Source organism: Protomyctophum parallelum (assembly GCF_964188405.1).
Source record: "Protomyctophum parallelum genome assembly, chromosome: 17".
In the NCBI taxonomy this organism is placed as follows: Eukaryota; Metazoa; Chordata; class Actinopteri; order Myctophiformes; family Myctophidae; genus Protomyctophum; species Protomyctophum parallelum.
This window is the reverse complement of record NC_139719.1, coordinates 20701463-20716541: the sequence shown is the minus strand read 5'-3', so window position 1 is coordinate 20716541 and position 15079 is coordinate 20701463. Positions and strand designations below refer to the sequence as shown.

The 15079-nt window shown below is 40.7% G+C and overlaps 1 protein-coding gene across 7 annotated transcripts in view; it reads left to right on the top strand.

Moving 5' to 3' along the window:
* The first annotated feature begins 939 nt into the window (after nucleotides 1-939).
* sap30bp (SAP30 binding protein) overlaps nucleotides 940-15079 on the top strand; it is a 24973-nt gene continuing 10833 nt past the window's right edge. For 3 of the 7 annotated variants that reach the window (XM_083788279.1, XM_083788278.1, XM_083788277.1), the window contains exons 1-4: nucleotides 940-1063; nucleotides 3801-3922; nucleotides 7679-7723; nucleotides 12850-12892. In XM_083788279.1, the coding sequence (XP_083644405.1) occupies nucleotides 970-1063; nucleotides 3801-3922; nucleotides 7679-7723; nucleotides 12850-12892 (304 nt within the window). In that variant the 5' untranslated portion in view covers nucleotides 940-969. The remainder of the gene's footprint in view (nucleotides 1064-3800; nucleotides 3923-7678; nucleotides 7724-12849; nucleotides 12893-15079) is intronic. The other 4 variants (XM_083788281.1, XM_083788276.1, XM_083788282.1 and 1 more) reach the window with 3 other exon arrangements.

Genomic DNA, 15079 nt, shown 5'->3' with positions numbered 1-15079 from the left:
GAATTATCCCTAAAGGTTTTGTAACTATAGTGATTACAGTCTCCGAGGAACAAATACTTGAATGTGAATTTTTGCCTTTTCCCATTCATGTCAATGGGGAAATTTAATTCACTAATAAATTCATATCAATTAAACTATAGGCCTACAACATTTCTCTTAACAAAATACAAGCACACGATTCCCGATTTTTCCGGTCAATTTGACATATGGCTCAAGTGCGTACAGCGTACAGTGTGGGAGGTATAAAGCGTCAAAATAAAGACTACTCCAGTGAAATAATAAAGTGTCACAGTTACAAGAGTCTGGTTGCCCATTCGGGCAACCACACTAATGAGAGAGAGAGAGAGAGAGAGAGAGAGAGAGAGAGAGAGAGAGAGAGAGAGAGAGAGAGAGAGAGAGAGAGAGTATACTAGTATAGCAGCATCAAAGACACTGGTACAGCATCAAATGATAAATAATGTAATGTGTATTATTCACATGTATCTCTTTAATATCAATCAGAATTTGTTTTAAGCTGAAACACAAGACTCCTCCTGTAAACACCTTTACAATTTTATCCCACTGCCGCAAGGGCAAACGAATAAATATAACAGGCAAATACCCATTTAATTCATATTTTTGACCATATTGGTCATTCACCATTTCTTTTATTTTACATGCCGTTTATTAGCTTTACTACTGTCATATACATTATAATGACAATTTGAACTCCAACAAGAAAATAAAGAACTTACCTAACAAATAAAGACGTTGTAACCATTTAGGCCCTACAATTATTCTATTTTAATAGTAGCAAACATTGTTCAAATGAAAGAAAAATATAAACATCAAGAGTCAAGAGTAGACTACATTTCCCAAACAAGAAATGAGCGCATCATGCGTCGTCCGCTTTCATAGTCGCTGACGCCATCACTGTGCGACCCTGTTGCGTTTCGTTTATGCGACGCGTGTAAGGATCTAGAGACAGAAATGGCGAGTGCTAAAAGGAGTGCACTTCTCTCATCTTTAGCGGCTTATGGGGACGATTCTGAGCCCGATTCAGAACCCGAAACAGACGATCCAGGTACACAATATGAATTGCAATCATCTAATTCAAGTAAACTGAAGTCAGGGGGGAAATTAACGTTCCCTTTTCGCCCAAATCGTGTTAGCTACTGCAGTGCCAGCTAGTTGCTACCACTCACAAGTCACAACAAGGCATGTTCGTCTTATTTCATTGTTCTTTACACAAAACAAGAAGACATAAGAAACAAACGCATTACAAAAGGACATTTAACATTTCACTTAAGAGAATAGAAAACAAGGTTTGATTGATTGCATTTTTATTTATTTATTTCACAGTATGTAGATTACATACATTTACATTTCAGACGAAAGCACAAGTCAATACCAAAACTGCTACTTTGTGGACGAATCCATGAAAAGCACAAGACTTGTTTTCATCAGGGTTCACCATTTTCAATTCATCATAACAATTAAACTGAAAATGATCAAGGAAGTAAAATAGGGAAAAACATGTACAGTATGGGAAAAAAGATGTGGGTGGGGGGAACTCACTCACATAATGGCTTAGCCCTCCAAGCATAACCCAATGGTACTGAAGTTTCTGACTTTTTGACGACACAGACCATTGGGTCCTGTTGCAGCAGTATCCTGCCACCTGGTACGCAGCCATACATGAAACATAAACAACGTGTTTATGGCCTGTCTGCGCTCTTTGACGACATTTTTTCATGTGAGGGTTTCTGAATATGTGAAGTATAAGTACCCATACATGCCACTGCGAATATCTCCTGTGGCGCGGAAGCCGTTAAGTATTTTTAATCTTTGTTTGACCGATTTGGTCGCTTTGATTCTTCTCTTCCTTCCTTGTTTATTGACACCTCATTGTACCGCCTATCTGGCTAGCTAGTGGCGCTATAGCTATGACAGAGCAGATCAGAGGCAGGGACGTAGCCGGCACAAGCCAACCGCACACCGGGAGGCGGTACAATAAACTGTAAACAAACAAGAAGAAATAAAGCGACCAAATCGGTCAAACAAAGATTAAAAATACTTAACGGCTTCCGCACCACAGGAGATATTCGCAGCGGAATGTATAGGTACTTAAAGTTCCCGAATTCAGAATAACGCAAACAAAAAAAGGACGTCAAACGCCGCAGATTCGATCTTAGAGAGCATGTTTATCATCCGCGTTCCAGAATTCCCATACGGAAATATAGTCATGAACAGGGACCCTACATAAAACTCATCAAAATTTCAGAAAAGCTTTATGTAGGGTTCCGAGAGGGGCTAATAATGGCTGTTGGTAGGGCGTTACACATTTTAGTGGCATAGGAGCTAAATTAATTTAATCCCTTGTTTGAGCCGAATCTGGGTCCTTTGTTGAACTCCCCTCTGGTGTTGTGATCGAGTGTAGACTTCGTTGACATTAAAGAAGTATTTTTGGTAGACAAGTTTAGTAGTACTTGGGTTGGGTTCATGAGTTGTGCATGTGTATTTATCAGATTTAACAATTTTTTATTGTACTTACGGTGGTTATTGCAGAGAATGGCGACCTTACGAATCAACTTTTAGTTGGTTGCATTGGTGTGCCTAATTTTTTTCACCAGCATAGGTTCACCTAGCCTTTGATCAAGACCCTCCTAGATGTATTTTGATTAGTCAGACTCGATACAATACATCTATGGTAGTCTTGATCCAAGGCTAACGTTGCTAAAGGTGCAGTGGTGAAGCCAATTAAAATCTTTAGTTGCGTTGCGGTCATGCTGCACTGGAGTTGCGGTCATGCTGCACTGGACAGATATTTGGATGCACTCCAGAGTGCACCAATTTAGGGTTAGTGTTTGGCAAATTTTGCGAGAGAAACAAGCAACCAGGTCTATGAAAACAAACCCAAAATAATCATCTAGGGAAGGTCAGTCAAACTTTATTGTCTTTTATTTATTGACATTTTCATGTCAATTCCCATCTGAAGATATGTTGTGCCATTGGCAGTGATCCCCTTAATAGATTTGTGTATTTTTAAATGTTCCAGATTTTTCGCATTTCCTTCAAGACATACCAGATCTACAAGCGACGCGCTGCGAGCTTGTAGTTCACATCGGCTTGTAGATCCATTCAGCTATTTCCAAATTGAAATAGCTGAATAGCTGATGGGTTAAAGTGGTTCAACTGAAGCAAGCCCAAATAAGCAACTGCAATAGAAATAAGGCAAAAAAGAAATGCAACTCCCAATATTTGCAAACAACTTTGCAGAACAAACAAGCACAAAGTCACTAATAATAATCGGACTTGACAACATTGGTGCACATCTGGCCATTTAAAACGACAAGAGGATTGCAAGTTCTTCCTGTGACTATCTCTACTAATATTCCAATGCAAATGCTTTTGATAAAATATGTTTGTGCCTGTAGAAAAACTCCCTTTTACTTTAGCCTTTCTTAAATAAATAAAAAAACGCTCCAAAATCATTATTGTCGGGAGATTAGTCCAGTGCAGTCCACCAGCCTTGTCATGGCTCTAGATTAGAGTATAAGAAAAAGCTGCCAATACTGACTAAAATACTGGTTTTTATAATCGTTGACTTTTTCCTGCATTTTATTAGTAGTGTATAGTATATTATAGACAGGAATTGGGGGAGAGAGATGGGACACGCACGCACTCTCATTGTTTAACGTTGGTCTGCATTGGCTTGTCAGAATTAAATCACACATTGTGTTTGTCCAGGAGTTGGCGTTAAGATTCTCCATTCACTGCGATAACGTCTAACTCATTAATCTGCTCATTCTGTTCCCAAGAAGAGGACCGTGGAGGGGGCCTAGTCTCGTCAAGTTATGGTGATGAAGACGGGACCCTGCTGGCCGATCCCGATGATAGGCGATCTGGAGATGACGACAGTAGAGACAGTTCCCGCAACTCGGTTAGTGTTTGACTTTTCATTTCTCGGTGCGCTTGTTTTTGTCACTCATGAGTCATGATACTTGCTGAGAAGAAGATACAATTGTTAAACTTACACATCTGGCATTATCTGTTGAGCTTTCACTACAGATGTGTTGTTGGGTGCAAAGCCAGGACAAAAAGTTACTGCAATTCTTTTGACATTATGTCAATAAGTGCTGCACGATTCTTTCTCGAATGTGAATGTCGATTTTTCCTCCACAAGAATTGAGATCAAGATTCTCACTCGATTCTTGTTTTTTCCATGAAAATATTCATTGTCTGTAGTTGGTGAACATTACATTACTACATTCGAAATGTGGCACCTGGAACCAACTACTATGGCTTTAAACAGACAACATCAAGTGCTTGACTTAAGGCCTATTCATAGTCTGGATTTCCGGTGGTGAGGTGACCACCGCTCCGGTGGTGAGCTGACCACCGGAGCTGAAATAACGTTGAGCGGTGGTGAGTAAAAACAGAGAAGGGCTGGAGCGGTGGCGGTGGTTTGCTCTTCACCGCGACTCGTGACGTCATGTTGTAGTTCGGTGGTCACCTAACCACCTAAATCCAGACTATGTATGAGCCTTAAAATGAATTTTACAGCCAACTAGTGCTGCACGAATCTCGCTCAAATTTATAAATGAGATTGCATAAGTTTCTGAATCTAGATCTCGATCTTTCTTCGATGAATTGTGCAGCACTAATGTCAATATGAAATTGTGATTATGCCAATTTATACAGAATCCTTTCCCACTGGCATCCACTGGGAATGTTCTGGCAATGTTCCATGTTGGTGTTTGTTATGTCGGAAAAGGAGCTAGTGTCGCTCACCATTTTATTTCAGTCTATCTTCCCACTCTCGACCTTGTATAATTATTTTAACATTTCTATGCAGGTGGACTTGGAATGAAAGCATCAGATTTCCCTAGGCAACGACACAACTGTTGACTAAGATATTCATGTGTAGAATATATAATCAACAACTGCCTAAATAAGTTTCACATTCTCTTAATGACTTCACCTCTAAACAGACATGGTGATCAATTTACAATTTAGGCATTTAGCAGACGCTCTTAATCCAGAGCGATTTACATTAAGCAATAACAAAAACATGGCATACATCACATATATAAAAAGTAGTTATCATGAATAATGTATAAACTAAGAACATAACAGTGGAGTATCTATGTAAACTATACATACTATACTATATTATATATTATACATGTGTACTATAAAGTGCTATGACTACATAAAATGCAATTCTAATGCTGTCTACGTAACAAGCTATAAGTCTGTTTAAAATACTATGCACATGCATGATTTTCCCTTCAGGACACGCCCCCCCTCATCTAGACTGTGGCAAAACTTTGAGGCTTCGTATACACATAAAGAACAACTGTGCTGTGCTCTGCCTGTGTTTCATGGCCACCCCAATGCTTTTCCAATGGAAGACACTTGTGTTTGATTCCCCCCCCACCCCTCCCCCCATCACACACAACTGTTTGGTCAAACCACGTGACTTCCATTGGAAAAGCATTGAGGCGGCCATCAAACACGGACAGCACAGAGCATGTTCGTCTGATATGTGTGTACGAAGCCTGAGCAGCATGGAGTGTTGGAGTTTGGAAGCGCTTGTTGGAAATCACTCAACCGTCCTGCGTACCACCTATTTCTAATTGTCACATAATGCAGGGCGCAGCAAAATGTTGTGTTATTGAAAACAAGCACTTCCAAACTCTGACACATTTCTTGACAGAAAGTAGCTCATAACGTTTCTATGGTGGATTTTTACAAAAACAAACAACAACAAAAACGTTGCGGATAGAAAGAGGATAATTCAAGCTTTTCGTACAGCAATGTTGGTGAGTTTAACATTGTTTAATGCAATCAGACAGGACTTTTCTGTTTGGATGAATGAGCCGTCAAGGCCAGAAAGTAGTTTTTTGCCACTCAGTGGGCGTTCCCGCATGACTTCCAGGTACGACGAATCGATGATGTCACGTGCATACCCTTGGCATTTCCTTGTGTGAAAAGGTTCCCACATACTTGTTCCCCTCCTCTTTTCTCTCTACACCAGGGGCCCTATCTTGTGCCTCACAGTACCCCCTATGTCTAAACTTTTTTAATTTTCAAAAACATTGTATAATGGTGAAAATAGCAGATTTACATCGACAAGCAATAGCATCGTACATCGTGGCGAGCTTGTAGATGGGCTCTTTGAACTATTTAAATTAGTTTAGCACGAGATAGGGCTCCAGATCTCTTAGCCGAAAATAGCCAATGTACATGCTCGTATTGTCTTTGCCATCAGGGCTCAAAAGTTAAGTTTTTGGTCCTGCAACTGTCTTGAATTCTAGTTTAGTTTTATTTAAATCGATTATTGATTTTTTTTTATAATCGATTAGTTGAATTAATTCAATTGTTAAACCCCTAGTTGACTTATTTTTGGTCTTTATTTTGATGTTTGATAAATAAATCCATGCAATTCATGCAATGCAAATGCAAACGTGTTTCTTATACTTTGAACATATCTCATAGTATAAGCACAAATTTAATGGATATATTACTGATGTTTACGGTTAAAAACTCCTTAGACTGAGACTTAGAAAATATTTTTTCCTTAACCCATTCTGACCGGGCACCCATTTTGGTGTCAGCATCATGTTATGCTTTAGCTATTGAAAAATAGCAGATCTACAAGCTCATATCGCGCCACCGAGTGGCGCGATACGAGCTTGTAGATCTGCTATTTTTGAAAAATCTAAAAAAACGACTGACATTTTTAGAATCTGATCTCAGGTCAGAATGGGTTCATCAGACCAGTGTGTGTCCGGCGGAAACCTCGTATGAATCTGATCTCAGGTCAGAATGGGTTAATTTTATCATGCTCATAAAGTTCTCTGTGCTCAAAGTGCAATTAAAAAGCTTTCTAATTTCACTTTGAGCACAGAGCACTTTATGAGCATGATAAAATAAAGGAAAAAATATTTTCTAAGTCTCAGTCTAAGGAGTTTTACTTCTAGTTTCTATACGGTGAGCGAGGCTTTTTCTGTCAAAGTTTCCCTTATGTTTTTGAGACCACTGCTACCGTAGTCAAGTTTGGAAAAAAGGACAAAGTGCTTGTTTAGGGTTATCATCTACTACATGTCCATTCATATCATGGCAAACCAGTGGAAATCAAGCTTGTGCAGAAAAACGTGCAGATTCATAGGTTATGATGATGAAAAGAATGGGCCTGGTGCTGCATATTTCTGTCTGTGTACTGTGTGTGCACAGTAAAGTACGCACAGTTTTTCATGCAAGCATTTTGATGACGGTGAGATTTTCTTGCCTCCGTGTGGGTCTCTTTGATTTATTTTGTGTGCAAGTGCGCTCATGTGACGTAGCGTGGAGCTTGTCGGTGCCGCCTTACCTTTGTTAAAATGATATACTTCCATTGTGCATAAATGTAATGATGCGTTTGTCTACTGCCCCAGACACCGTCAGGTCAGGCGCTGTTTTTATTGTCCCCCCGGGATGACTGTATACATCCTTCATGTTGAGCGCTGCTTGTCGAAGTTGTCGTGTGAGAGTCTTGGATGTGGTGCGAGAAATACAGTATTAGGCTTCTGGATGTTGGGCCTGTAATGCTGTGTGGTCCCCCCCCCCCCCCCCCCCTCCTGATCTCATCTCATTTTAGTACTACCTACAGTGTTAATCTCTGAATTATCTCTCTGCATTTTTGTTTTTATAGGACATGGAAGAATCTGACGAGGGGAGACCCGCAGATGATGTTAAGGTATTTGAAACCCCCCACTGCTGTGGGACGGTTTTGACTCGGGGTGGGAAAAAGGAATTCGCCACTGCTGTTTGTGTAGGATTAATTTGTCACTTGACTAACCAAATTGCAGAAGAGCGAGGAAAGCATGTTGGCTCACTAGAGGGTGCTGTGGTCTTTTGAATCTGCAAACTGGCAGTTTGCAGGCCGGTTTGGTAGCTTGCAGGTAATGCCTGGCTGGTCAGTTGCTGCTTTTGCTCTTGGTATTTTCTTTAAGATGGTTATTCTTGCCGTGGTGAGGCGAGGGCAAGACTTTCATAAATCTGAGTAAATTGTGTGTTTTACTCAACATACCTATCTTGGCTCAAAAGTCAAAACACATAGTTGGGAATTGTGAATACAATAATAACCCCACCATTAGTGTTTGAGTGTTTGAGTTGGAAGGCTGTTACATGGAGATCATGCCAGCTTCCTGCTGTACTGATTGGCATGGGTCACTAAGGTGAGGGTGGGTCACTTCTAAAAACAAAGAAACAATACAGTAGTGAGGATGTGTGCTCTATCACGGATGGAAAATATTGTTTGCCGAGTAATCGATTTTTGAGTGAGATATAATGTTTTATTTTTAGCATGTCTCATTCTAGATGTAGAAGATGTTTAGTTGTTCAACAATAAGCCATATTGATAGCTGCAGCACTATTGGCTATTGCTAATAGAACTCTATATTATTATAGTTATTGGATACTGGTATTTGGATACTGTACTGACTTGTTGTCAGTAATAGGTCATGTGACTGAAATGACTGAATATTATTCAGTCACATTACATCAATGCAACCAAACATCTGCATCGTGATGAGACTGGCTGTTCTTTTAGTTACGCAGCCCTAATAACTTGGCAGGCATTTATGTTCTATCTGCAGCAGTGTAGGGAGTCGGGACACGACGTTTGTTTTTGCCTAGTGTTGACAGACCCAGTTTGTTCCAGAAAGCATTCATTAGTGAACAGTTAGAAGGAGGAATGTTGTCACTTGCGGGCTTCTTCTTTTTTTACTGGTAACTATGTATTGGCAGAACTCCACTCAGAATGTCCTCCGTCTATTATATGCACGTCATATCCTAGCTAGGGCTTTCACTTCTAGTGATTTTTACTAGTTGACTAGTTTCCTAGTTAACTAGTCGACTAGTCTACTAGTTGTTTAACTAGGCCTACCTATTATGTAAAAAACAACATAAATTTTTTGTTGTAGGCTACATTTAAAAACTGTGTACATTGGTGACTATAACTGTAATCTAGCTGATCTTGAGGCCTACAAAAACGGGGAGAGAAAGAAAACCGTATCAACTAGTCAACTAGTACCAACATGGTCGACTAGTGGATTTACTAGTCCACTAGTTGAATAGTCGACTAGTTGCTTAAAGCCCTAATCCTAGATACAGTATATTACTGTATGTGTCAGTACGCCGAACCAAATTCAAGTTAATTGTAGGTAATGTGTCGTTTTCTGCACAGGTTGAACCAATCTATGCTGCATGTGATGTGATGTGCTTTATCATGTGATTAATAATGATTACTGAGGCTCCAACTATCGATTCTTCTTAGCAATTATTCTATTGATTACTTTTTTTAAATATATTCGAGGAGCACATTACATTGTACATTGTTTAATGTATATATTTATTATAGTCAACTTAAAATCAAGTAAATTGATTAGTCTTCTTTTTTTTTTACAATTCTTTTTTATTGGGTTTTTCTTCAACATAACATAACGTAACATAACATAACACGTGGGAGAGGGGACCATTTTGGTCACACCATAGCTTCTTCACCACTATAGTTTATAATAGCACTTGGGTCCGTAGTACAAAAAGATAATAAAAATAGAAAAAAGAGGAAGTGGAGTCATTCAGGGATGACTGGGAAAGTGATTCCCTCTGCATAGGCAAAGAAAGGGTCCCATACTACGTGGAAGTTCATGACAGAGCCCCTCATTATGTATATAATCCTTTCAAGCTGCAAATTCTTAAAAATATCTCTCGTCCATTGTGTATGGGAGTGCGGGGTGGATGATTTCCATCTCAAGGCTTCTTGCCAATAGTGTTACAAAGGCTATAAGGTCTGCTCGAGATCTAGACGGTGGCAGTTGAGAATTGCCAAACGGCGCTGAAATGGTGTTGGGCACTATAAGTGTTCCAGTTAATACTGTAAGTGTCTCAAAGATTTCAGTCCAAAATGTGCTCAGAGATGAACATGACCAAAACATGTGTGTGTTACCGGGTGGCTGATGGCATTTTACACAGGTGGGATCAATGTTGTCGTACATATCCTTGACTGCTTAGCTTTCGTCCAGTGGGTCCAATGGACAACTTTACACTGGAGTAGTCTATGTCTAGCGCAAGCCTTTGAAGTGTGAACACGATATCTTTTATCTTGCCAAGTGTGAACACGATATCATATCTTGCCAAAGATCATCAGAGATTTCCATCTTCAAGTCCTCCACCCAGAGCTCCTTTACACTATTCGCAGATACAGAGGATAGAGACTGAATTAAATTATAAAAATATGAAATTCTACCTTTTCTCACCGGTGCCTGAACCAGAAAGTTATCTAAGGGGCTTTTTGCGGGTTCGTTAGGAAATTGGAGAAACCTGTTACGCACAAAACTCCGGATTTGTAGGTAGCGAAATAAATGTCTGGGGAGATCAAACAGATTTGAAAGTTCTTGGAATGAGCCGAAAACGTTGTTAATATATAAATCTTTGAATTGTTTGATTCCCAGATTGGCCCATAAAGCAAATGCCCCATCTGGAGGGAGGAAAGGAAACACATGGTTTTCTATTAGTTTGGACAGGGTGGAGAAGGTCTGTAGGTTAAAGTGTCGTTTAAACGAATTCCAAATTTGTAGAGACGACTTAACTGTTATATTATATTAGACATTAGAGTTGTAGCATACTGAGATTAGCAGCCCGATTGTAGAATCAGAAATTTGGTAAGGCTATAATGGTTTAGATTTTTGTGAAAAAGAAATGCTTACGGAGACTAGGGTCTTTTTTTTTAATTCCAAATAAAATCCATCGCTCAAAGTCCTGTCGCATACGTACTGTAAGTAGGCATGGCTCAAAATTGGCCTTGAACAGGTTGTTGAAATCTCTTACGTTTGTATCCTGAAATAAAACTGAATGAATTCAGCGTGTCCAGTGCAGCTGGAGCAGTTATGGACATGTTGAAGAGATATACCCCTTTTGGTGTTTTACCCGTTCAGGACGGGAACGGGAACCCCTTTCGGGGTTCTTGTTGCTTTGTACACTACTACAGTATATAGCAACATAACATTTGTGGGGAAAACTTCATTATTTAGAAGGCGTTTTTGGTCAGACAAGGTGCAAAATGTGTCGACCTACAAACTTTTAGATCTCTTATTTGTGTGACTTTTGAAAATGGATTATTTTAATAGAATTGAGTTTGATTTACCATTGCACCCATAACCATTACACTCTGATACTTGGACCCAATCCATTGGTTGAATGTAGCCCAAACATTTAGACTCAAGGTTTTTTTTTCTCGATTCTGACGAATCTCTCTACGAGAGTCTAAACGGATCTACCAGAAATGCTTGTCCAGGGCGAACGTTTGTGCCTCAAAATCACTCTTACCTCGTACAAATGCAAAATCTAAGCTGCTTTATTTTTTGCCCCACTTGTCCGGTGTGTGTTCGGCAAACAATTAAACTCCGTACGGCCGTAGTTTTCAATAAAAAAGGTATTTATGTCCATACTCTGTCTCGGAATCTGGCGGCCATCTTGGTTTTCACCCATTGTAAATGCGCAACAGAACCCAGGCCGCTAGGGGCGCGGCCAATGTTCTGTTGCGCATTTACAATGGAGATTCCGAGAGAGATTCAGAATCGAAAAAACCTCTACGAGAGTCTAAATGTTTGGGCTAGGTTGAATGCTTAGTGCATTTGATAGAAGACTTAATTTTGCCACAAAATATGATTTACTGTTGGCTCTCCCAAGGTTTTTTTTTATACCAGTCAGGTATAAAAGTGGTTAATGTAATGGAGGATTAGAATGTATTGAATCACGTAACTATATTGTTTTATTGAATAATCGGTGTAGCTTTATTGTGGACATTGGCTTGAATCTGAATGCCACCAAGCATTCGTCATGCATTTGGTTTTTGGTTGCACTTGCTTTGCACGAATATCCCATTGCATCAGCTGGGCCTCTACTGTGTACAGTGTTATGTTGTTCTAAGCTATACAAATCATTGTGAGCTTGTAGAGCGGCTGTTTTCTCTGGTCAACTTATGGTCAAGTAATAGGAGATAATAGTGGTTAATTTGGTGATCTATTCATCAGTTCTGCTTCAGGCAGTGGCTGCCATTATAGTTTTATTGTTGGGATCTCTGGTTCTATATTCCTGCTTCCAGATTTGCATGTCCTTGTGCCTCCCACCCTCTTCCCATCCTTCTGACATGGATCGCCCAGCTTGAAGACACATTCTTTGATGTGCCCATGCAGTTGCTAGGTGACTGTATGTGTGTCTGATGCCATGCCAGTGAATAGGACCACTGTTCCTCTCCTGATGAGTGTGTGTTGTGTTCACAGCGCTGGCGAAGCGGGGGGAGGGAGGGGGGGGGGGGGCTATATTTGAGTGGCCTTTCACTTAAGACAGCCCAGGCGAGGACTTCTTATTTACCATCCCATTTTCTTTCCCATTCGTGTTATTCTAACAAATAAATAACTCTCCCGTGTCCCTATCAACATCCACTCTGTGTTCTTCTGCTGCATTTGCACTTTGTGTTTCATGGTTGCGAGGCACATTGCTTTCAAAGAGTTGTTGTTTTCAGCTGCACGTCTCTTCTCACACGGCTCGGCTTGCTCTCTTAATTCGCAACAATGCCACATGCTGTGTGTGCTTTCAGCAACCTATTTAAGAAAGTTATTTCCGTAATTGCTCTCTAACAAGCGACATGACATGTCTGTCTTTGAAGAAGAAGAAAAAAATACACCTTCTTTTCCAGGACTGTCCTTGTGCTGGAGTCTCTAGTCCAACATTTAGCAGAGATGGTTGCGGGAGACTCATGTACTCATGTACCCCCCTCCCCTCTTTCTTTGTCTCTCTCCCTTTCTTTTTCTTTTACAGGAGGTCACTGAAGCAGAAAGGAGAGATCCGAACGAGCTAGTTGGTGAGTGTACAGTATACTGTCTCACTCAGTCATAACACGCACGTAAGCAATGCCACCAGCACATGCTGAATCAGACATCTCTGTTCCCGATGTACACACACACCACCTGCATAATAAAGTACACTAGAATTCAAGATAGATTCAGATTAGTTTTTAATGCCTCGTCAAGTCAAAAAGTCTGTGGCAATTGGGTGTTGGTGCCCCATTAATCAGTAACTCAGACACAATACAATATGGAGTTATAATAGCCTCTTTGTTTGTCGGATTCACGGTCAGGTTGTGAAGATAAAACCTCGTATTGGCTTTGAGTCATGATCAACCCTGTGCCAACTGTGTGTGTGTGTGTGTGTGTGTGTGTGTGTGTGTGTGTGTGTGTGTGTGTGTGTGTGTGTGTGTGTGTGTGTGTGTGTGTGTGTGTGTGTGTGTGTGTGTGTGTGTGTGTGTGTGTGTGTGTGTGTGTGTGTGTGTGTGTGTGTGTGTGTGTGTGTGTGTGTGTGTGTGAGCAATAGCACACACACCACACATACGCGCACGCTATCGGAACAACAAGGTAAGAGTCATATCGGACAGGATATGAGTAGTGAGATAGGGAGTGGCATTTTATATGCATTGAGGGTACACTTTTCTCTGTGGGTGTTTTAAAGTTAAACCCTACAACAAAGTGAAGACATTCCCCAAGTTGTTAAAAAAAGAAGCCCAAACATGAATGGTATTTGGAGAGGCGAGAGAACTGGGGTACCGAGGGGGATGTGTCTCAGAGAACTGGGGTACCGAGGGGGATGTGTCTCAGAGAACTGGGGTACCGAGGGGGATGTGTCTCAGAGAACTGGGGTACCGAGGGGGATGTGTCTCAGAGAACTGGGGTACCGAGGGGGATGTGTCTCAGAGAACTGGGGTACCGAGGGGGATGTGTTTCAGAGAACTGGGGTACCGAGGGGGATGTGTCTCAGAGAACTGGGGTACCGAGGAGGATGTGTCTCAGAGAACTGGGGTACCGAGGGGGATGTGTCTCAGAGAACTGGGGTACCGAGGGGGATGTGTCTCACAATTCCATTCCACAGTGAATGCACATAAACGGTATGTGTGACATGACACTAAATGAATTGGCCTGATTGTCATTCCAAAACTGGATTGGAATGAAGTTCGCAAGTCTCTGCTTGATTCTTTGAATTATATTATCGCTGCCTATAGCGCCTTTCCCCCCTTTTTATTTCCAATGTTCATTACATTCACCGACCAGGCGACCAATGGCAGAGAAAACCATGCCAAGGCTCCAACCTGCCCATTAGGAGCAGAAATAGGGCTTCAGTGTCTGTCTTGCTCAGACACACACACACACACACACACACACACACACACACACACACACACACACACACAGAGAGCCTGGAGGAACCAGGCCTTTGATCGGGGAACATTCAGTTTCCACTGCTGTCCCTTTTTGTGTTCTTATAACACATTGGACCTGAGGGCTGAGCTAAGGTGCCTCACTTCATGTCTCCTTCAGAGTTATTTCTCATTAAATTGTATTTGTATTTATTTATTGTCATTTTAGTTCAATTCAATTTAGTATTGGTTACTTTCCAGAGTGCGTTTACTTGTTTCAATTCTCGATAGTAATAGTTGTATTTATTTATTTTTTAAATATGTGTGGCATATACTGTATCTCAGGGGAAAGATTTTCATGATGGTTATTGCGTAATTCAAACAACACTTTGAAGTCATGTAGACATCTCAGTCTCAATAAACATGCACAAATGCATTCCCATGCTTGACTATAAAACAATTTCAGTTACTACTTCAGTCACTTAAACACTTAAGCCCTATTATACGTCATCTACTTATTTCTTTTCTTTTCTTTTCTTTTTTCCTAAGCGGAAGAAAAGCCATATAAAGATTGGGGGAGGGTTGGTCAAGAACACCCGTTCCATATCCACCCAGTATGATTCACTAATAGCCTGTGATTGGACACTTGACATTCTTTCAGCGAGCCCTGGCTCCTCCGTCTGTCCGTCCGTTAACCCATTTAGACCCATTCTACAAATGCCTTCTAAATGCTGATGGTTATCTGAAAAACCTCATGTTTCTATGTCAGTGGTTCTCAAGCAGTTTCAGGTCAAAAATATATGTATTTGGCCGCCGACCCCATCTGAAAATATGTTGTTCCAGTGAGGGGGCCCCCCAGAA